Source organism: Rhipicephalus microplus, chromosome 1 (genome assembly GCF_043290135.1).
Source record: "Rhipicephalus microplus isolate Deutch F79 chromosome 1, USDA_Rmic, whole genome shotgun sequence".
NCBI classification, from domain to species: Eukaryota; Metazoa; Arthropoda; class Arachnida; order Ixodida; family Ixodidae; genus Rhipicephalus; species Rhipicephalus microplus.
Genome location: NC_134700.1, coordinates 69,624,512 through 69,649,409, shown reverse-complemented (window position 1 = coordinate 69,649,409; position 24,898 = coordinate 69,624,512). Strand labels below are relative to the sequence as shown.

General features: G+C 46.0%; 1 protein-coding gene across 1 annotated transcript in view; it reads left to right on the top strand.

The window, feature by feature from the left end:
• The window catches only part of LOC142765388 (venom serine protease 34-like), a 63,827-nt gene extending 39,339 nt beyond the window's left edge, over positions 1-24,488 (top strand). Inside the window, exons 5-7 of the mRNA XM_075866284.1 lie at positions 17,750-18,009; positions 23,688-23,830; positions 24,483-24,488. Of these exons, the coding sequence (XP_075722399.1) occupies positions 17,750-18,009; positions 23,688-23,830; positions 24,483-24,488 (409 nt within the window). The remainder of the gene's footprint in view (positions 1-17,749; positions 18,010-23,687; positions 23,831-24,482) is intronic.
• Positions 24,489-24,898: the final 410 nt, after the last annotated feature.

Genomic DNA, 24,898 nt, shown 5'->3' with positions numbered 1-24,898 from the left:
AGTTTTGCGAGCGAACGCAATTTGCTACGCGAAACGTTGGAGACACTAGACAGTAGACCTTTTTCCGAAGAGAAGATACTTGGCTCATGGATCTACGCGTCGCTGGCCAGCAAAGCGACGCGGGCACTGCTAAGTTTTCTAAAGACGACCGGATTACGCGACCGCTTATAAGCGTGCAATGGACAAGGTCACACCTACATACACGTTGCCCTTCACTTCTCTCTCTCTTCTCCTTTAATCCCCTCACCCCTTCCCCCAGTGCAGGATAGCACACCGGACATGCGTCTGGTTGACCTCCCTGCCTTTCATTTCTTCCCTTCCTCCTCCTCCTCCTCCTCCTCCCTGCTGTATACGTTTATGACAAAAGTGCTGCTCTCCTTTTCGCTGCGTGGCACGACTTCTGTAAGAATGTGGTTGATATCCATGACTTGTTTCGTAATGTGTGGGTTAGCAACTAGCCCCTTTTTCACTAATGTGGTCACGACTATGTCTCTCCCTTTTCCTTGTGTGCGTTGTTTGTGGGTGGCATACCCGGCAATTTTGGCGTGGTCGAATGTCTTCTGCAAAATGACCACGTGAGTTTTTTTTTCTTTTTGTGGTGATTTTAATTAGTTGCGCCATCGGTGCTTTTTATTAGAGAAGCCACGGCAGTTCTACTGACAGATGACGTGTTTTTTTTTATTTTGGTGCCCGCCATGTCTAAGAAATTTTCTTCTCTAGCTCTTCGAGCCGCTTGTCATGTTTTAGTGCCAGCGCCTTGATCTCCGCCTCACTGTCACTAAGTCGCACGACCAGCATTTCGAACATTTTCTCCATCTAGTCCGACAGTTTGTTTATCATGTCCTCGAGGACGTCTGTTTTTTGTGCTAGTAAGGGGCCTCTTGACCTCTTTTTCTGAGTCGTTTTTCTCTTTGGTCTTCTTTAGCGGGATTTTTTTGCTTGGCGCTTGACTTCTGTGTTTCCCCTGCTACCATTTCTATCTCCTCAGTCTGTCTCTCCCCTGTGGTTTTGGTCGCTGGCGTGGAGACGGCCGCGATGGCGGTCGACGGAGGCGACGTCTGTATTTGCATTTTCATGAGTATTTGATCAAGTGTTTGCTGTAGCTCATTAATTCTTTAGCTGATTCACTGTTTTGCTTTTTTGCTTTTTCTAGCTCCTGTCTGAGTAGCTTGTTTTCCGTTCCGTACTCCTCCACGCCTTTCTCTATGTTTCTGTCATTATTCCTAGCTTTACTATTATTGCCGGACCTTGCCGAATCACGACTGGTCACTACGTCTCACCAGCCCACCTTGTCTGCGTCTTTTGTTCTCCTTGCTGCTTCGTTGTCGCTTCGGGCGTCCTTCCCTTGAGGTGGATCTAGGCCCGCTCCTGGTCCTGGGTCTGCTTCTGGATCTTGACCCCAAGCGATGCAGTGCCCAGGCTCCCAGCCTGGACTTCGATCACATCTGGACCTTGATGTGGGTTCACGGGCTGGTGGTGTGTTGCTGCTTCCCCAGGTGTCCTGGTCTGGTGAGTCGGCTTCCCGCTGGAGTTTGCCTCGTTTCTCTTCGCAGCCCACCTTCGTTGCTTTACAAAGTATGGCGTCTTAATTTTAGCTCTGCAAGTTCGGTGTGCCACGGGGTGTGCGTCTCCGCAGAGCTTGCACTTTGGTGTGCATTCGTGGTCTCTGATAAAATTTTTCGGCACCACACGCCGGGCACAACTTGTCTGTCGGTATTGGGCACACATCAGGCCTGTGCCCGAGCCTCGCGCACTCTTTACAAAAGTCTATTTGCTTCGAGTAGAGGGACACTTTCATCATGATGCTGTTGAAGTAAGCCCACATGGGGACCCTGTTGCCTTCTTACAGTAGTACCACGGTGGTCGTGCTTCCTATTCTCTTGGCGAACACCAATGAAGGGTTCCTCGAGTTCACCAGTGCATGCATGAGCTTATCATGTGTGTACATCAAGGGAATGTTGCGGATTATCCCTTTGGCCATGTGTTCCGGTGCCGAGGCGTACGCGTTGGTCTCGTACTTCTTCCCGTTGATTTTTAAGTCTTCGATTTTGACGAATTTCTTTGCCGTCTTCTTATCTGGTGTGCTGATCACCAGGATAGTTTGTGTAGGGTTGGGGCAGGTCGTGAGGATTTCGTCGTTGCTTACCTCTGCTTCTTGGCGTATAGCTTCGTCGAGGCTGGCTCTGCACGTGTGTCTAATGATCAGCCTATCTTAATGTCATCTGCAGGTAGCCTTGGCATCTTGCTTGCTTGTAAATTCGTGTTCACGATGCTCTTCCCACCTCTGCGCGTCGGGCTTCTTGAGCGGTTGCTTTTCTGTGCTTTCTCTTCACCAGGGCTCACACGGCCATTTCTTTTATGCATGACTTCGATCCAGCCATCCGCGTCGCCGTCAGCGTGTTGTCTCATCGGATCGCTATCGTCCTCTTCAGAATCATTACTTGAAGTGTCCCCCACTTCTCCGTCATCTACGTCCATTTCGGAGGTGCGCCCGATCCCTTGGCTTACAGCTCGGCACCGTTGATCGCCCTTTCCGAGGCCGGCGTCGGCCTGGTCGGTGTAGGCTTAGCTGGGCACACTTGAACCTTGGGTGCTTTTTTACATCAAAAAAACTTCAGAAAAGGTATCGCACCAAGGTTTTTGGTGTCGAAGCGTTTGGATGGACTCGCTCTGTCTGGTGGTGGTCGATTTCCAGATATTTGACTTGATAAATCTGCAGAAAACTTTCATAAAAGACTGAGCCGATGTGAAGCGTGTCCACAGCGTTGCGTTGCCCGGCAGCGTCCCCTCATGTAACAACAAGACTACAAGCCACGCTCATGATGCACTCGCGGCTGTTTCCCTAGCGTCATATGAACCAAATTTGGTAATACGGGACGTGAATGGATTACGAAGGTATGATGCTGGTGCCAACATGATAAACATGAGACGCCGTTCATGTAACAACATGCCTACATGCTACGCTTATGAAGCGCTCGCGCCCGTTTCGCTAGCTTCACATGTACTAAACTCGGTATTACGCGACGCGAATGCACGACATACGTAAATGACACGTCTAAACATGATAATCACGACATGCGTGTCATGTAACAACATGACTAAATGCCACACTGAGAATGCGCTTACGGCCGTTTCCGTGCTCCACAAATTCTAAATTTGGTATTATGTAACGCAAATGGATGACGAAGATATGTGACAGCTGAACATGATAATCCTGAGATGCGTCTAATGTGAGAACATGAGTACATGCAGCAGTCAAGGCACCAATACACTTTGACGTGACGCGGTGCGCGTGCTCGCCGGCATTCATTTCGTCCCGTCACGCCGGCGTTGCCACGTCAGGCGCCGGTCCTTTCATATACTCGCCGGCGCGCCGGGGCACGTTTCTTTGACGCATGCGCGTTTCAGCGCATCCGGCGTCTTTCCGTCGCGAAAATAGAGAGACGCAGTGTTGTCTGGGTAGTGCATCGGCGCGAAATGCAGCATGTTGCATTTCGCGCCGGATACCATCACGACGCGCTGCCGGACGCTGCTCGCTTCTGGCGTCAGACTATAGAATGCTCGTGTTTTGCAAACTTAGCGTCGCTGTACCTAGTGTGTACGCGCGTCAACGCTACAATGTAGTATATTGGGCCCTTTATGATGTGCTCGCGGCCGTTTTCCTAACTCCGCATATACCAAATTTGGTGTTACGTTACGTCAATAGATGACAAAATATATGACTGGTGCAAACATGATAATCGTGACACGCGTGTCATGTAGACATATGACAACATACCACGCTCATAGTATGCTCGCGGCTGTTCCGCTAGGTCCACACATAATAAATTTGGTATCACGGGACGGGAATAGATGACGCAGGTAAACGAAACATCAAAACATGATATTCATGACATAAAAGTCCTATACGGCATCATCTACCTCCACGTAGTAACGTTGTGCTGATTTTAAAGGAAAATGTCAACATCTCTCATTTGTCCTTCACATGTCGCCTATTCCCACTGTACGTGAGATCTGCCTTTTTTTCGATTTTGACATTTTGTGGCTTTTGTTATTCACTAAATTGTTGAAGCAACTGTTCAGAAAAATTGTTCTCTTACAATTTGAATAACATGCGATTCTTATTTGATTCGTTGTCATTCTTCTTTTTCATACGTATTCAATTTGGTTCTAAAATTTTTTATTTGAAAAGGCCTACAGGTACATATCGTCGACAGAAAAAGCATCTGTTCTGAGCACTGGCGTTAAAACAGCTGTTTAAGACGTGAGCTCATGTGATACCAGGAGTGTGCGCTGAATAAGTGGTGGCCACTTCGTTACGTTGCACGCTATATGTGACAGCGCAGCTTTTTCTTTGCATCAATAGGAAACTATGCAAAGAAGCTTGCCTGAGCATCAAAAAAAATGACACTCCAATACTGTCGGCGGGGGCACAGGGGACCAGGGTTGTCTCCTTTACCTGTAAAGCGGGGCTACTTGCCCTGCCTGACAAGTGCCTGAATACGTGCCACTTAATTCAGTCGCTTTAGAACAAGCTGGCCATTTTTAAATGTGGAGTATTTCTTACTCACGATGTCGCAGATCCGGTGACGGTGGCGTCGTCCACAACCACTGTCCATGATTGCGCATCTATCTTGCGTATCTATCTGAAGGCGTGCAGCCTCTATAGATGCTCTTAGAGGCCGCACTCCTTTAAGAGCGTCTGAAAATCTTAGCTCAAGACGGCGCTGTCAAACGCCAACGCTGAGCGAAGAACGCTGTTCGTTTTGTTCACTTCATATCATTTTTCCTACGTCCACGATAGTAATTGGAGATGGAAACGCATACCGCTTTTTTTCGCGACACATAAACCCCACGTGTGATGAACGGCGCTATCTATCGGTTACATGGCGTAAGAAAAAATTGCCGGAACCCAAGTACAGTGAAAATCGATTATATGCGAAGCACGAATGAGAAAAGTTGATATGTCACTTAAAAATCAGCACAACATTACGAGGTGGAGGTAAAAATGCCGTACATGTCTTCCGTCTCACGATTGTCATGTATTGAAATGTTTACCTTCACCATCTATTCACGTAACGTGATACCAAATTTAGTATATTTTGAGCTAGCGAAACGGCCGCGAACACGCTATGAGCGTGGTATATTGTCATGCTCTTATACGACACGCGTGTCAGTATTATTAGGTTTGCACCAGTCATGTACTTTTGCAATTCATTGACGTCACGTAACACCAAATTTTGTGTCCGTAGAGTTAGCAAAATGGCCGCGAGCGTGCCATGAAGCGTTCCATATACTCCAATGTAGCGTTGACGTGCGCGCACGCTGGGCACAGCAACGGTACTTTAGCGAAACGCGAGCACTCTGTAGTCTGACGCCAGTCGCGACGGGCGCGGCGGGCACGACCAGCATCCGTCGGCTTGGCCCGACGGCAACAGGCGTGAAATGCGACATGCTGCATTTCGCGCTGATGTGTTACCCAGACACCACTGCGTCTCCCTCTTTTCACGACGGAGGGACGCCGGACGCACTAAAACGCGCATGCGTCAAAGCAATGCCGCGCGGCACGCCCCTGCAGAACCGCCGCCTAGCGTGTCAACGCCGCCATGACGTGACGGAATGAACGACGGTGAGCACGCGCACCGCGTCATGTCGAAATATATGCGCGCCTTTACTGTGGCATGTAGTCATGTTCTCACACGACACGCACTTCATGATTATCATGTTTGCACCAGTCATATACCTTCGTCATTTATTGACGTCACGTAATACCAAATTTGGCATATGTGAAGCTAGCGAAACTGCTTCGAGCGCATCACGAGCATAACATGTAGTCATGTTCTCACATGACACGCCTCTCATGATCATCATGTTTCCACCAGCCACATACATTCGTCATCCATTCAAGTACCAAGATACCAAACTTTTTTATGTGACGCTTGCGAAATGGCCCCGAGAGCATCATGAGCGTTGCATGCAGTTATGTTGTTACATGACACGCATGTCATGACTTTCATGTTAGGGTCTGTCGCTTGTGTTCGCCATGAAGTCATGTCATACCATACCAGTTTTTGCAACGTGCCATGTGAACGAAACCACCGAAAGAGCTGCAACCATGAAAAGTAAATCATGAGGTTCATGACATACATGTCATGATTTTCATGTTATGACTAGTCAAATATGTTCTTCATAGAGTCATGTTATGTCATACCACGTTTGGTAGCGATAGCGTTGTCGAAACGGCCTGAAGAGGTAAAAGTTGTAGGCGGATAGATAAATAGATAGATAGATAGATAGATAGATAGATAGATAGATAGATAGATAGATAGATAGATATATAGATAGATAGATAGATAGATAGATAGATAGATAGATAGATAGATAGATAGATAGATAGATAGATAGATAGATAGATAGATAGATAGATAGATAGATAGATAGATAGATAGATAGATAGATAGATAGATAGATAGATAGATAGATAGATAGATAGATAGATAGATAGATAGATAGATAGACGCTCAAAGTCGCCGAAGTTCGCCAAGAAATGCTTCGAATTAAAAATAGAAAACATTATTCTCCTAACGATGGGTTCTCACTTGCGAAACGCTGTTATGGACGCTGCACAACGCATTTGTATTTCCCCACGATTCCCTTCGGTGAGGTGGAGGCATTCTTTTACAATCAATAACTGGTTTTAGATTTGTTATACCGCAGAGTATGCACAATAGGACATATGATCAAACACGTAAGGCAAAATTATTTACTAGTCGGCTGTCACATGACTATAGTGTGTCTTGGTTTTCACAAGTAGTAGAAGTAAGCAATTACTTAAAAAAACCAGAGGTCGCCGGGGAGATCAACCTCTAGTGGATCAGCCTCCCGGCAGTACTAGGTGGATTGATCCCATTGGTCGTGGCAGCTGTCCTGGCATGCTGGACCATGGCTCTTTGTGCCGCAAGCTGCTGGGCACAGAGCAGGGCCTCACATGGGGTGCACGCAAGCCAAAAACGCGTAGTCTGATCATGTCCGGGAAGAACACCTGATTATTAAAGGCGAAGCATTTCTTAGTGAACTTCGGCAACTTTGAGCGTTTCTATCTATCTATCTATATATCTATCTGTCTGTCTGTCTGTCTGTCTGTCTGTCTATCTATCTTTCTATCTATCTGTCTGTCTATCTATCTATCTATCTATCTATCTATCTATATATCTGTCTATCTATCTATCTATCTGTCTGCCTGTCTATCTATCTATATCTATCTATCTATCTATCTATCCATCTATCTGGCCGCTGTTATTCCTGCGAGTCCACACCGAACGTCCATGCCTCTGAAAAAGGCAATCTGTGTCAAGGCCAGCACACGAGCCCGTCTGACACGAACAACTCAACGGCGTCATCACGCGGCGGCGCCGAGTTATTGCGCACGCGCAGCGAGCCACTTCAGCCTACGAGCCCGTTGCAGCAATGGGCGCCTTCCAGTCTGGCGAGTCTTACGCAATGCGTGGCGGTGTTACTCGTCCTTAGGTGCAGCGGCTCCGGATTCGATGAGAATGACGCGGCCCTGCGGCAACCCCATAGGAGGATTCTGACCTCACGACCAGCGGCGCTTCTGGTTGGACATTTGGTTACTCAAAGAATCCCCCTGGTGCATATAAAAAAAGCCCTGCGGCGCGTCGTGAGCAGTAGACATGTGTGTAAGAGAAGAAAGCTCGGCTCTTTGAGTCTCTAAACTGTCAGTCCCAGTGCCAAATTTGCTACGCCTCTGTATCTATGCTGTACATAAACCTTGTTTAACTCCCCATCGTCTCGTCCACTCGTCTATCAGCTCTGCGCAGAAGCAGTCGCGAGCTGAGGAACTTACGCTACGAAACGGCTGGTGACCTTCCCGGCGGAGTTCGAAGCGGTGGCGCCTTCAGGACCGTGTTGGCGTAGCCGTCTTTCGTAACAGTGGTGGCAGCGGAGAGATTCGTGGCGCCCTTCGTAATGGCGTCGGAGGCGCGCTTCGTAACACCACCTGCGATTTTTAGCTCTCATGGCCGTTTCGATAATGTTATCAATACGAAACTCGGTATGGCACAACATGACTTTTTAGGAACATATTTGACTATTCATAACCGCAAAATCATGACATGTATGTCATGAATACAATGATTTACATTTCATGGTCCTGCCACTCTTGCGGTGGTTTCGTTCACATGGCATGTTGCAAAGCTGGTATGGAATGGCAATATTGCACGGCGACCACAAGCGACAGTCCTTAACATGAAAATCATGACATGTGTGTCATGTAACAACAGGCCACGCTCATGATGCGCTGGCGGCCATTTCGCTAGCGTCACATGCCCAATTCTGTATTACAGTACGTGAACGGATGACGAAGGTATGTGACTGGTGGAAACATGGTAATCATGAGATACGTGTCATGTAACAACATGACTACATGCCAAGCTCTTGATGTGCTGGCGGCCGTTTCGCTAGCTTGACTTCTACGAAATTTGGCCCCGCCGCGGTGGTCTAGTGGCTAAGGTACTCGGCTGCTGACCCATCGGTCGCGGGTTCAGATCCCGGCTGCGGCGGCTGCATTTCCCATGGAGGCGAAAATGTTGTAGGCCCGTGTGCTCAGATTTGGGTGCACGTTAAAGAACCCCAGGTGGTCGAAATTTCCGGAGCCCTCCACTACGGCGTCTCTCTTAATCATATGGTGGTTTTGGGACGTTAAACCCCACAAATCAATTCTACGAATTTGGTATTACGGCACGTGACTTGATGACGAAGATAAGATTTTGGTACATACATGATAAACATCAGGTGCGCGTCATGTAACAACATGGCTACATACCACACTGATGATGCACTCGTGGCCGTTTCGCTAGCTTCACATATGCCGTATTTGGTGTTACGTGACGCCAATGAATGACGAAGGTATGTGACTGGTGCATACATGATTATCATGAGATGCATGTCATGTGAGAACAAGAGTACATGCCAAAGTCATGGCGGCAATACTTTTTGACATGCCGCGGTGCGCATGCGCGCCGGCGTTCATTTTGTCTGATCACGCCACTGTTGCCAGGCCAGGGGCTGGTCCTGCCATATATACTCGCAGACGCACGCCGCGCTGCGTTGCTTTAATGCATGCGCGTTTCAGCCTGTCCGGCATGCCTCCGTCACAAAAAGAGGGACACGCAGTGCTGTCTGAGTAACGCATCTTCGCGAAATGCAGCATGTCGCATTTTGCGCCGGTTGCTCTCGGGCCACGCTAACGAACGCTGGTCGCGCCTGGCATCAGACTACACAGTGCTCGCGTTTTGCTAACGTATCGTCGCTGTGCCTAGTGTGCGTGCCCGTCAACGCTACATTGGAATGTATTGGGTTCTTCATGATGCGCTCACGGCCGTCATGCTAGCTCCACATATAACATATTCGATGTTACACGACGTAAATGAATGACAAAATATACTACTTGGGCAAACATCATAATCCTGACGCACGTGTCATGTAAAAACATGACAACATACCATGCTCATAACGTGCTCGCAGCCGTTTCGCAAGCTTCACGGATACTGCTTTTGGTATCACGTGACGTGAATAGATGACGAAGGTAAACGAGACACCCAAACATGATAATAATGAGACGGAAGTCATGTACGGCATCATTTACCTCCACCTCGTAACGTTGTATTGATTATAAAGTAACACATCAATAGTTATCAATCGTGCTTTGCATATCATCGATTCCAACTGTACTTGGGATCTGCCTTTTTTTTTGACGCAAAGCTGTTATGTTCGTGGTTTGCCATGAGTGTTATAAAAGGAATTATCATCATGAAGAACAAACGCGCCCTTTTGGTCCTTCTCTACAAACCCTGCTTCGCTCTCCGAACACGTGCCCTGATTTCTCCATCATGGAATGCAATGACTCATTTGGGTGTGAGAACGAGTAGAGAGAAAGTGAAAAAGGCATAAAGAAATAGGTGGAGATAAAATCTTGACGAAAACAAACGTCTTGGTAAGGTGAGATTTGAAGGTTCACACGATAGGAAGGGCGTGTCCTAACCACTTGGCTGTCTAGTATTAGAGATGCGAAGCGTCTCATCATTGAGCTCAACACGGTGTGCAGCGTGACCACCCTTACTGAGCATGCGCGTCCCCTGTCCCCCTCCTACGCTTCCTCCTCTCTCGCCTCATAGTGCCGACGCAGACAGCGTCTGCTAGTCAGCACTCACTACCCCTCTGTCCTATGGGCATTCCTCTCTGCGGCATCAGCACCCCCATAGCGCATGCGTGTCCTCTTTTCTCCTACGCTCCTCCTCTCTTGCTTCACAACGCGGACAGCATCTGCTACTCTACGCTCGCTTCCGCCTCTTCCCTGGCCATCCCTCCAAGCGGCGTTCACATACCCATTGCGCATGCGCGTCAACTCTCTCTTTCTTTCCGCTCTTACCATCCCCCTTCTTGCCTCGCGATGCCGATATGTGCAGCGTCTGTTTACGAGTTTCTTGTGTGTTTAGAAAAATGGATGACAATTTGTTATATAGCAGAGTATGCTACGCACTCGACTCAGGCGTGTTGTCAGATAAAGTCTTTAACAATTCAGAGTACTACATGAGAGCAGACAGCAGCAAAAAGGTGCTTGATTTAAAAAAAATCACAGCATATTCACATAATGAAAGATGATGAGTCGGGCGGGCGTAGCGTTCATCAGTCCGTCCGCGCTTCCGTCCGTCAGTCCATTCTCGCAACCATCTATAGGCCCATCCATCCATCCATCTGTTCACCTGTTTGTCTGTATATTCCTTCGTCCGCGCGTTTCCCCTTCTATCCGTCTGTTCTGTATATGTGCGTCCGTCCATCTAGTGAACACTCTAGTACCACCATTTCACTTATTTTTATCATATATTCATCATATAGAAGTACCGCCATCTTGCAGACATTCCAAGGACTATAGGAGAGGTGCCTACCTACATCGCAGATGCGCTACCCATGGCTTAAGGAGTTCACCGTTAAGAAACTCCCAAGCATTTCCCCGATGGTGAACATGTTTAGGTGCGAATGCACGGGGTGATGCTATGAGGAGGAGTAAGGTAAAATCTGTTGGCATTCGCCAGTGAGTTAACGTAAACTCCCCCATGTGATCACATTGCGATTCTCAGGAACCATTAGACCCTCTCGGGAAATCTTGGTGAGTTTACGTGTATATGTGAGAGTAATTCGCACCATAAAGATGTTTATGTCCGGGGCCCACTTCGCCCGCTTGCGCTCGGCATCACGGGACCTTCTCCACGCTGCCTTGTCTTCAACCGGCGCGACATCTTCAACGAAGCGTGCAATGCTCACATTCTAATGCGTTGTACTCGTTGTTGGAGGTATCGCAGTCGAGGTTGATTCCTGCGTTGGATCCATACCTACGACGACTTGCCGGTCTCGAGCAAGTCGTGGCGTAGCCACGGAGCAGAGGACGGAGCACGTGCAATGACGTGGTGTGTGACGTCGCTGCGCCATTGCTACAGACGCTCCTCTCCGCTGCTCGCGGCGTTGCTACGGGAGAGGAGGAGGCGCACGGGGGACGGCGGATTCGGGGTCGCTTATAAACTGCATTCGCACTTAAAACCAGCTGCTCGCACTACACTGTTCCCTTGCTACACCGTACATATGGACACTGGATCTTGGCCATAAAGGTGTTGCCGGTGGATGATTTCTCCTGGGCGTTGTTGAACAATAGTAATTCGCAGCATGCGCATCAACCATAAGCGCACTTCAGGTCTCTGTGTACAATCGGAGTTTTAGGGGCGAAGCTCGTTAAGGCGTGGGTCTGTCCATCCTCGGCGTATATATGTAGCCACCTCTAGTTTCTTGCATTGTTTACTAGATAGCGTGCCTACCTCTAGTTTAGTTCTTCGATTGCTTCCTAGATGGCGGGAGCGTTGTAATAAAATCCGTTCACTGTTAGCGCGCGCTCGGAGTTGCCCGATAGATAAGGCCGCAGAGCAGTGAGCGCGCAAGGCGGCGACAGCTTAGTTCTTCAATTGTTTACTAGATGGCAGGGAGCGTTGCAATAAAATTCATTCGCTGTTGGCGCGCGCTCGGAGTTTCCCGATGTATAAGGCTGCAGAGTGGCGAGCGCGCAAAGCGGCGGCAGGGCGTGCTCGCAGACAGAATCCCGTTGTGCGAGACCGTGAGGCAGAAGCACTCCGTGAAGCTGCGTGACGCCGCCGCCAAAATCCCAGCGTTCAAGAACGAGAGGCCCAAGCGTCACGGCAACGGCGCGAGGACCCTGTCGTACATATACACACAGTGTTTCTCACGTCTTTCCTGATGATGTAGTGGGCGAACTTTCCCTGAACTGTCACGGTTTTACTATGATTTCCTCTCAGGAGCTTCCACCGCTCATCATCATTCACCCCGTGAATATGCTGTGAATTTTTTTATCTGTCATTTACCCTTAGCAGCGATCGGCCTGTTCCAGTTGGAAACACCGGTCTATCACTGCGTGCTAGGAGCCTCCGTAGGTTGCTCTTCTGCGCAACGCTGCGATAAGTGCCAGCATCAACGCCATCACCAGAGTTAGGGTTAGTGCCAAGGAGGTTCGAAAAATTGCTAGACTGAAAATTATCGCCTATGACTGAAGCCGTTGCCACCTTAAGATAGCAGCTGCGCCAGCCATCTTACTAGGGGCATGATAAGCTGTTGGCCTACGCCGAATGAGAAAGGAGCGCTTTTTTCACATGCCAAGAGAGTTTAAAGGCCGTTTCATATGACACAAAAAGTAACGATATTCAGTGCGCGAGTTCGCTCGCAGCAGAAAAAAAGTCCAGTTCGCTCTCGGCGCAGCGGTCCGCAACGAGCTTCCAACATGTTGGAAATTTTCGCTCTGGTCGCAACGGCGGGAGCGATTTTTGGTCTGGACCCATAAAGATAGAGCCGGGCCGGCTATGCCGTCGAAATAGCGTCGACGTGTTTAGATTATTATTGGCCGATGCTGTGCATTTTAAAATTAATTCACATTAAAAATGTTCTTAAACGTCGAAACGCGCGGGCCCTTCATTACCGTTTACAGAAACCTAATGATATAACAATGCACAAATCATTACATTACGTTAAAAAAATTCTGCCGTGTCTGAAAGAAAAAAAGGTGGAAATAACTCGCCGCTCCAGTCGCAGAGCGAAAATCACAGACCGTTCGCGGTCCATGTGAAACGAAACCGCCATTGCGCAGCGGTTGCGAACAGAGTGAATGGAGCGAACATAACGATTTTTGTCGCTACAATCGCAGCATGTGAAACAGCCTTAACGTGGCAACCTTTTGTGGTGAGGTAGTGCTTAGAGTGCGCTCTTCTGTTACTAGTTTACTTTATTAAGCTTCAAACTAAAGTAAATTTAATAGAGAATAAGTAACTCATATATGTCTCTGGGTGTTATTTCATCAGAAACAACTATCTTTTAATTTATGATTACGTAGCCTTTAGAATAACAGGTCAAGTGCACTTAATGTCTAAATGGAAACCCCCAGAAAACAGCATGTTTCTGGGCTCTTTGAAGGGCGAAAGTTGGCTTCACTCTTACTGAGAAAGCATTGCGGGAGCTTCCACTCCAGTGATTGTAGGGGCGAAGCTCCCTATTGTGGTACCCATTCGTCCCTCGTAGCTGTTGTAGTGTGTAACAAGTACAACATTTTGACCTCCAAGGTGGTGCCGGTGAGAGATTTCTTCTGTGCGTTGTTGAACAATAAAAAGTAGTGCTCAATGTACATGCCAATGACTGCTAATGGAGAATGGGAGACAGGAGCAATTGGCTTTTAGTTAACGCGCATGCTGCGATCCCCATTAGCAGCCATTGGCATGTACATTGAGCACTACCTGACAAGAAAGGGTTGCCACGTTATACTCGATGAATGTAATTTCCTTAGTTTAATACCGCTGTCACACGGGCACCCGTGAAGACCGTTTAACTCCCTCGTCCTTACGACAACGAAGATGCGGTCGGTGTCACACGGCCACCGTTACGCAAACGAAGGTGAATGGAGCATTTCGTAAAGGACGTTTAACGATCTCCCTTCGCAGCGAAACGAGGTACTCTCGTCCCCAGCAGTCTAGAGGTCAAAGAAAAATTTCGAGCACTAAGTGGCCGCAGTGAAAGAATAATACATTTTAGCAATATTAAACGTTCTTTCGTTGTAGTACTCATTCACAACGCGTGTTTGTTTACATATATTTACGCCCGCCAGAGTTCACTGACTCTCAACACCGATGCCCTACACACACCGTGCCTTGCGAGTCAGGCCAGCCGGCGCCAGCCGATCAACGTCATTACTAGCTCAATATCATACCACTTTTTCACGTCGTCCGCTGTGTCACTAATGGCTGAAGAACACAAAATGTGCGCTCACGAGGCAAAGAAGCATAAGAACTTTCGTACCGGGCATGTACACAGGCCACAAAACACGGAGGTTCCTCCGTGCAACAAAACAACTAAAAGCACAATGTGGCCAGCGTCACTAGCAGCATTGCTACATTTAGCAAATGCGTTTTTATTTGAAATATTTTAATGGTTTGTTATCGCATACCTACTTAATAGCGCTTTTTTGTAAAATCCGCATAACGAGCATTCACAAAAAATCAATATGGATGAAATAAGAATACTTTCCCGAAAATCAAACAGCGCCAGCTGAGCCCCCACGCGGCAACTGTTACAACCTTGTCAGTGCCGTCACCGTGTGACACTACCGCAACTCCTTCTCCGTCGAACCCCCTAGGCCAGATTTTCGTTGACGGTGTTCAACGGAGTTTGGTGGTGGCCGTGTGACAGGGGTTTTAGAAAGGTTTAGCGAGCATTGAGCCTCAGTGCCATGACTACAACGAACTAGTATATACCATGAACTCGAGGTGGTTAAAGGTGGGAAGTAGACCCGAAGCGCGAGCCGTAAGAAAGTGTGCGTGTGCCCCCTCTCGTTTAGTGCTTGGATTGTCCGCTGGATTGCGGTGCTTCTATATGGGGAATATATGATGAAAAGATGCGAGATGGTCGTACTTGGAGAGTTGAATAGATGGACGAACGGACGCACAGACAAATACATGGATAAACGCGTGAACGGACGCAGGGGTAGATGCACGGACGAACGCAGGGACGGACGCACGAGTAGACGAACGCATGGACGGGCGGATGGACGCATGGACGGTCACACAGACGGACGCATGGACAGATGGATGCAAGAACGAATGGACGGACGAATGCTTGGCTTCACTCTCCATCATTCACTCCGTGGATATGCTGCCCTTTTTTTAAACCTCCTTGGTTAGCGCCCGCTGCTTCGCATCTACACGTGGTTTCCTTTACGGGAGATGGCGCATTTTTTTTTCTTTCGTGGTATTTTTGCAACATATGTATGCTATTTGAAGCAAATGTATATACATACTAACATGATCCTCACGCTCGTATCGCGAGCTAACCGTTAACACAAAGCACTGATAAATTCACACTTATATTAGAGCGAATTGGCCAAGTAACAGCATTTTACAATTTTGCACTAAAACGGTGGTAAGGGCAAGAACGTCACCAATGCAAATGCTATTCTGGCTGACTTTCTATTTGATCACATACTTGTCTTAGCTGAGTGATCATCCTAGTGAAGTGCGATGTTGAGGGAAATATTCGCAATGCGTTTTCTGTGACAAGCACTCCTTGCAGCGCCTAGCATATATAGCCTTGTATTGTACAGTCTAGTGATGTGGTGGTAAAGGGGAGTGAGGACGAAGAGTATAGAAGGTAGGAAGAGATAACGATTATGAAGATAGATATAAAGAGTGAAATGTAAAACTTTGCTAAAAGAGAGAACGATATAGAAGGCTAGAGAACAACTACCGAGGGGAAGGTAAAGACAAGGGGAAAATGTACAACGATCAAGAGAAAGATAAATATAGTCAGAAGAAAATGGAAAAAAGATTGAAAAGAATAAAGGTTTGCAAACTATATAAAACATGTTGGCTGACATTGAATAGGGTACTTCACTAAGGTGCTAATTCGTTTTCCTGATAATATTTTCTACTTGGACTAATCTATCGAATCAGTCACTACACATTCATCTTTAAGTGTTGTCCAATTCAATGCTGCTTTCTGTGCTAGAAATTTTATTATATTAGTGCTCTGGCGGAGATATTTGTTTGAATATCTCAAGAGCAGTTGTGTAAATGCGCCTTCGAAAACCGGCATGGAAAGAGCCACATGTGTGAAACTTTTAAACTGCCGAGAACGAAAGTAGCAGTTTGACATGCTTGTGTGGCGGCGGCTGCACTTTCGATAGAGATGAAAATGCTGTAGGCCCGTGTGCTCAATTTGGGTGCACGTTCACAAACCTCAGGTGGTCGGACTTTCCGGAGCCCTCCATTACGGCATCTTCAATAATCATATGGTGGTTTTGACATGTTAAACCCCCCATACCAATCAATTATAAGGCATGTCATATCAAGGCTGGTGTTATCTAGCAAATTCATCTAGCAGCGTCTATTTCGGATCCTGCTACCAACGCACAATCTACTGGTGCTGATGTTAAATGCGTTATGTATATAGCTTGATATGACCTTTAATTTTTTCACCTTACTTCACCTTATAAATATCCGACACTACATTTTCACTCAAATTTAAATGTAACATAATTGTAACGACATGTACCTATTTTTGAAATATAACTATCACGACTTCTTTTGCAATTATGGAGCTTTAACCAGGAACTTGTTCCAATAATGGGAAAAAACAAGGTACGAGCTTTCGTTACTGTATTGCAGCAACGTGTAAAACACTGCTTCGGGCAAGGTGACACTTTCAAATTGTTATTTTAATTTTTTCCTAGTGTTTCTAAGCCTTAACTGCACCAAATGAATAGAGGGTAGAGGAGTAAAGTCTACGAGCTCATTGGTGATTCATTACTTATCAGAACTTTTAAAAGAATCATGAATAACCTACTGCTTCTTCGCTATATGTTCGTCACCACAAAGCTCTCAATGCCAGTTCAGAAGCATCACGGTTTACCATGCGTGTGCTTCCTTTATAAAATTTATTTACAAGCAAAGCCTTTTGCCTTGAAGCCCTGAGGCACTTATTTTTCTTTTTCTAGACTATTAGGATTATATAGTCATGCAAATGTTTAAACTGTAGTAGGAAAGCAGCCAGTATTTTCTTGTATGAAATCGCAAAAAAATGAATTAATCAATAGACAGAGTTTATTAAGAGGTTTGTAAATACAATGAATGATTAGAGGGCCAACAAAGAAATTCTATTTTTTTGAACTAACCAAATTATGAACCATCAGTGTTTGAACTATCGAGAGCCTACTGTGGTAAACTTAGGTGACAACAGTCACTTTTCTTCATCGTTGTGAGTTCTGACGCGTGTATTACGCCTACCATAGCTTTTTTTATTGCCATATTGAACTCGAACTTCGGCTGTTTACTGCTCTATTTATGCATTTTTGTAATGCATTTTTACTTTGTTCTTGTGTTCTACGACGCATTTGTCAAAAAATATATCGACATAGTATGTGCAGCGTGCCGCCTGTAGTAGTGTCACGGCGTCTTTGCATGTTGTAAATCACATGCTCTCTATCCGTATATGCGTAATTCGTTGCTTTTCGGAAAATGGCCTCTGAGGTTATTTATTAGCATAATGCTGTCTCGGTATTCTGACAACACCATCGTTTTCAATGGCGAATACAAACTTACCATAACTCACAGCGTTTCTCTCTTTAACCATGCAGAAATATGCAGCCAGTGTACACCGTATACTACGGATCTGCCGTGTGGAATGAGCAGAAGTCAACGGGTGTGGTGCGTGCCGTGCGTCACCCGAAATGCCGGTCATTTGGGCGAGGTAGGAGGCTGGTGAATGACGTGGCCGTGATGGAGATCGAGGAAGACTTTCCAGCCAGGCTGGACGCTGTTTCCTTGCCGAAAGATCTGGGAAACATTACAGGACACGTAGTTGAGACGGCCGGCTGGGGTAACACGGACGAGGAACGTGAGTGACGCCTGATCAAGCACGCTGCAATAAATACTCTGAAAAGTTGGTGGCCGTTTTCAGGAGCATCGACGTCAGTACGCTACGCCTCGACAGCCACGGATTCGCAAAATATAGGCTTATATATCCCTAAATGAATATTTTTGTTTTTAATTATTTTAAACAAACTCGCACTATTCGTGAACTGTGTTTTATCCGTAAAACAATATCTATCATTGAAAAACGTGCGTACGCAACTTTTCAATGCCTTTTTAAATTCGAGTAACGATGTGTTACCTAATTAAATTGCGAGCAGCTCGAGCAACTTTGCCGAAATATCTTGTGTGTAAAACCAGGTGCTATGAAGAAGAGGGAATACAATAACGACAAATAAAAGGGGCTGTCTTCACCGTCATACTTTTTTGTCTGCACTGTAAGCCTATGACCATTAGCAGCACAAAAACTGACCACCCTGTTAAACTTCAAAAGTATACAGGCTTAGGGCATAAGTGATTTACTGTAACGTGCATCACAAGAGCCAAATAAATCGCACATATTCAACAAGTCTGCAAAAGTCAATGCCATTCACATCAGGCGGCTGCCTTTCATTGCGAAAAAAAATCATTACAAGGCATACACAATGTTGTAAAAACAATATATAATAAAGTTTCTTTTGTACGAGCTTGGTAATTTATAGAGCGGCTCAACAGTATGGCTAATTTTTTTCTGAATAATAACTATAGGCATTAGGAAAAAGCGGCGCAAGCACAGCCTGGAAGTTTCCATCAGGCCTCTCTGTCTAGTCCGAATAGTGCCAGCTGTATTAACTGATCTACACCTTTTTTCATGGCATTCATGATAACTCCGTTACTTTTGAGCAATGTGTTATATTATTTTTATTACCTTTTTATTTATTATTGTTCTGAGAAGCGTAGCCTATGCGCTGGCGTTATTCATTTTACAGTTCACACTTTATTGTAGAGCACACAGACTTGATGGTAGTAACATTAGTAACCTGCACTTCACCGATGATGTTACATCGATAGTAAATTCCGGGGATGGATTGCAATTCATTATTACTGAGTTAGACATGGAGAGCAAAGCAAAGTATTAAAAGATTTCTGCAGCAAACGAAAGTAATGTATACAATATTCTCGCAAGAAAACAGCCTTTCTAGATAGGTAGCAGTGCACTTGAAGGTGTACACAATACGTCTACTTGGGACCGGTATTAACCGCGGAGCCGAACCACTACATTGAAGTAACTACAAAAGTAAGGATGGGGTGTTGCACACACAGAAAGCATTCTTAAGTCGCGATTAGTAATCTACCACTAGCCTTCAATAGAAGGTATATGACAGCTGCATCTTGCCGGTGTTTACCTACAGAGCAGAAACCTGGAGCATTACAAAAGGGGTTCAATTTAATACCTGTCTCAAATGTACACTTTTGAAAGTCATCGAGTCGACGGCCGTTACGTTGTTGCAGCTCCATCGACTTGATAGAGTTGTCGCGATGCTAAACGGCCATTTTCAACGGCCATTGAGATGTTAGGGTATTCGTCACTTAGATTTGATGGCGCTGCAAACAGGATATTTTGTTTCGATGTTATCGTAAGTGAACTAATATCAATGCGCCTAAAAGAGCACACGCGTCCGATACTTAGTATGAACTATTCACAAAGTTTTTATAAGTACTTATTGATGCATAGTTGGTTTTAAGGTTGTTAAGCAGTGAGACTGTGGCGGTGTTATCACCACGTGAACAGATGTGGCTGCTGTTTTGGCGTTACTTTTGTGAACTGTTGTTTGTGTTTTCCCGTTTCGGAGACCACTGGGACCAGCTTTGAGAATCCGTCATGAGCAACCACGGAACAGAAGTTAGAGATGAGAATACTGCAATTATTTTAGGGGCGAAGCTCCTTATGGCGTGGCTTGTGCATCCCTCGTAGTACGTAACCACCAGTGGCATATACCCGAAATAGGTATAACATTTGACCTCCAAGGAGGTGCCGGTAAGAGATTTCTTCTGTGCGTTGTTTAACAATAAAAAATAGTGCTCAATGTACATGCCAATGGCTGCTAATGGGGAATCAGAGACAGGAGCATTAGGCTTTTAGTCAACGCGCACGCTGCGATCTCCAGTAGCAGCCATTGGCGTGTACATTGAGCACTATCGGACAAGAATTGGTTGCCACATTATACTCGCTGGGTGTAACCTTCTTAGTTTTAGAAAGGTTTAGCGAGCTTTGAGCCGCAGGGCCATGAATACAATGAACTAGTATATACCATGAATGAATTCGAGGTGGTTAAAGGGGGGAAGCAGATACGAAGCGCAAGCCGTAAGAAATTAAAAGCTGAATCCTCCTGTCTCTCATTTCACATTAGCAGCCACTGGCATGTACATTGAGCACTATCTGACAGGAAAAGGTTGCTACATTATACTGGCTGGGCGTAACCTCCTTGGTTTTAGAAAGGTTTAGCGAGCGTTGGGCCGCAGTTCCATAATACAGTGAACTAGTATATACCATGAACTCAAGGTGGTTGAAGCTGGGAAGTAGACCCGAAGCGCAAGCTGTAAGAAAGTGTGCGTGTGCCACCTCTCGTTTACTCCTTGGAATGTCAACTGAATGGCGGTGCTTCTATATGGGGAATATATGATAAAAATATGCGAAATGGTGGGACTTGGAGTGTTGAATAGATGGACGAACGGACACACAGACAGATGCATGGATGGACGCATGAACGGACGCCGGGGCGGATGCATGAACGAACGCAGGGACGGGCGCACGAACAGACGCATGGACGGTCACACAGACGAACGCATGGACAGACGAATGCTTCGCCCTACTTTCCCTCATTCACTCCGTGGATATGCTGCCATTTTTTATTTTACTTGAGTGTGATCATGCAGCTTGATGCAGGCATTACAATGGAGAAGGAGGAAGCCAACGCTATTAAAGAAGAGCTGCTGCTCGTACACAATTTCATGGCGACCATGGACACGGTGACCAAACGCAGCGTAGACTGTGATCTTTCTCTCGCAAGACGCGTTGGTTCAAGGAGACCGTACCACTGCATGGCGAGAAGTTTTTCAAACGATCGTTCCGCGTTACCAGGGGGTCTTCCCATATGTCAATGAGGGACGCTGTTTCTTGCTGATGTGGTGCTGTCGCAGCGTTTTAGGGGCGCAGCTTCTTATAGCGGCACCCGTTCATCCCTAGTAGTCGTAGTGTGTAACCAGTCTTACATTTTGACCTCCATAGTGGTGCCGGTGAGAGATTTCTTCTGTGTGTTGTGCAACAATAAAAAATTCGCAGCGTGGCGTTAACTGAAAACCGAATTCTCCTGTCTCTTATTCCCCTTAGCAGCCATTGGCATGTACATTGAGCACTATCTGACAAGAAAGGGTTGCTACGTTATACTCGCTGGGCGTAACTTTCTTGGTTTTAGAAAGGTTTAGCGAGCGTTGGGCCGCACTGCCATGAATACAGTGAACTAGTTTATACCATGAACTCGAGGTGGTTAAAGATGGGAAGTGGACAGGAAGCACAAGCAGTAAGAAAGTGCACGTGTTCCACCTCTCGTTTAGTCCTTAGAATATCCGCTGGATGACGGTGCATATGCGGACTATATGATGAAAAAATGCGAGATGGTGGTACCTGGAGTGTTGAATAGATGGACGAATGGACACACAGACAGATGCATGGACGGACTCACGGATGACTGCACCAACGGATGGACGGATGCTGGGCGGATGCATGGACGAACGCAGGGATGAACACACAGATGGACGTGCGGATGCACGACCAGACGCACGCATGGACGGGCGCATGGACACACAGACGCACGCATGGACGGACGGAAGCAAGAACGAATGGACGGACGGATGCTTCACCCCACTCTCCATCATTCACTTCGTGGATATGCTGCCATTTTTTTTCTTCATTAACAGTGGCGCGTCAACAATTTCACACAAAACGTGCTACCAGAGCAATTACACTGATAAAAGGAACCTGTTCTATTTCTCAGTGTTCCACACAGACACACCTAAAAAGCCGGGCACAATTAACAACTCGGCGCGCAGTATGGCGGCGGGAACAGACTGGTTGTGATGGGCACGAGGAACCAGCATGTCGCTGTTGTGGAAAATAGGAGTTGTTCCTACACTCCCAATGGCACAACTACTTCGTTTCATAATTTATAACGCCCACGCATGCTACTTGTGAAGCATAATAGTGCAACTTTTCTATTTATTATGGGAGATTCGATCATACTTGGAAGGATAGTGCGCGTTTGCGCGGTTTCCACTTTTGTCGCTCAATAACTATCGAAGTTTTAACGGAGGTGTAGGGAACTCCATATACTCGTAGGCCAATGACTCGATGGCCTTCGAAATCGCTTATGTGGCACCGGTATAAGTTGGGTACAAAGCAGCGAGAAATGGAAAGGCCAATGATTGGCGTAACTTTAGGCACAAGAAGGTAGCAGAGTGGGTCGGAAAAGAAACGGGTGTTAAGGCAATCATAGTCGAAATCAAGAAAAACAAGTAAGACATGGGCCGGGCACGTAGCGCGTAGGCTGGGTATTAAAGGTAACTGACTGGATTTCTGTAGAAGGTAAGCGAATGAGGGGGAAATTGAAGGTGAGGTGGGCAAGTGAAACCAGGAAGTTTGCGGTTTCGAAGTGGTAGGAGCAAGCACAGGACCGAGATCACTGACGAAACGTCTGAGAGGCCTTTCTCCTGCAGTGAACGTAGTCAGGCTGATGATGATTATAACGATGACTACCATTCAGCTTCCAGCTCTTAATAAAATCACGTGAGACGTGACACCAGTTGGCAAAAAAAGACTGTTCGGCACACACCACCATGGCTGTGAGTGGTGCTGACATTCCCAGGATTACATGAACACAAATGCCTATTACAGTGGAGGAGAAAGAGACAACTACTGTAGCTCGATTTTTAGAGCGTTGGACATGATATTTTAATCCAATACGTTCGGTACCTATCTGCGGTCGGTTTATTTTAGTTCAATTTATTTTCTTTGTACTTACATAATTGATATGCTACAGAAAAAGCTACAAGCAATATCGTCTATACATTCCTTAGGTATTTTGCTTGTAGTTGCAATTAGGCTGTCATATGGTGGTTCAAGTGCTTTTGCAATTGTAAAGTTGTGTCGCTTCCCGAATAGTCCTTGTTATTCAGTTTACGTACCTACTGGTATTTTTCATATTATTTTGCCCATTTGCACAATAGCTCTTAAAATGGCACGCAAATAGTTATGGACTATTGAACAAGAACATCACTGGCTGATGTCACCACACGCACGCGTAGTCACTAGGCTGAATACTGGTGGCCATGGGCTGGTATTGCACGCAGATCAGAAGCAGGAGTATATTATATATTTAACTCACACACCAATAATGTCTTGCTATGTAAATTTGGTCTGGAAAAGCACTTTGCCACAAGTACGCAGTGTGCCATACATTAGGTAATTTTTAGGTAACTAAGTCGGCACAGAGTACAGCACTTTAAAAATGTCCACTGTGATTATATGAGCAGAATTGAGCTGTGAGAGTTAAATAGCCTTCTATTGTCGGACATCAAGAGGCAATGGCAAAATCCTCTTATAACGCTTCTCAAAGAGAGGAGGTGGCAAATGTTGCCTACTCAACAACGCCGGTAATTTTGACGCAGAGGAGGCACGGCTGAACCACAGTGATCACCTTCAACGCGTTACTCTAAGGTTACGTAGTGCCGAGCGCTGCAAGGAAGCTTACCCGACTGCTGACCTGCGGGACCAGGTGTGTGCGACCGCCAAAGACGGCCAGCCGCACTTGGTGAGACGCCTCGCTTCTACTTTGTTCTGTGCTTCTTTGGAAATTGTTTTGGCGCTTTCCTTCTAGACAATTTGCGCTATCTTTATTTATTTTTATTGTGCACTGTCGTTCTTCATGACATCCCTATTTTTTTACTTTACCTTTCTTGAAATCGGTACCAAGCTATAGCGTCCGAAACTGTGCACATGTTTTCTTTCCGCGATATTTGTCATCCTCGGACACTAAAGCTGAATGAATACAGGGAACTCAGCGAGATGATATGGACCTATTTTTTATCTAGAATAGAGCAAGATAGCAAAGAAATAGCATGCACTTTTGAGAATTGTGCTTATCTGAGCCCCTTTGTTGCACATAGTGAGGAAGGTTCCACGCAACACCTAGGGCAAAGACAAGAAGATATAACCCTAGTTCCTTGCCAACCGTATGACATATGCCTTTGTGTCCTTGTCAGAATAGTAGGCAGGATTCCTACTCCCTTCTATATGCACTTTGTATATTACCTAGATAGCTGACAACATTCGGATTCTTCTGGCTGTTTAGCAGCCTTCATGCCATAAGAGATTTTACGTCGTTTCTTGTCCTCTCTGAAATCAATCCTCAGTTGTCATTTGACATTGGTGTTATTCTCCCTATCTTTGTTTTTGTTCATCAGTTCTAGAGCTAAAGTTTATATTTACAATAAAATTCCTGTACATATCTTCAGAATAACACTGCTAAACAAAATTTTCATTGCTGTGCATTGCATACATAATGGAATATTTTGTAGGCTTTGCACAATAAATATCACACTATTGCACAATTTTTATACGCTAATTTGTTTTGTCCACTAGCTGAGATGTTGGTGGGCACATCTGTAACTGCAAAGTTTCTTCTAACATTTCATGTTCGGTGGATTATTCAGCACAAAAGATTATTGCTGCGAAGCCTTTTACACGCCTTTATTAGGCCTGGAAGACGTGACCAAGAACAGTCACCTCCGAGGTACAGAACCGACTCAAGAGCCTTATCCACTAACGATGAAGATGAAGAACACTAGGTGATAATGGTTTTGTACAAGCGGTGAAGAAG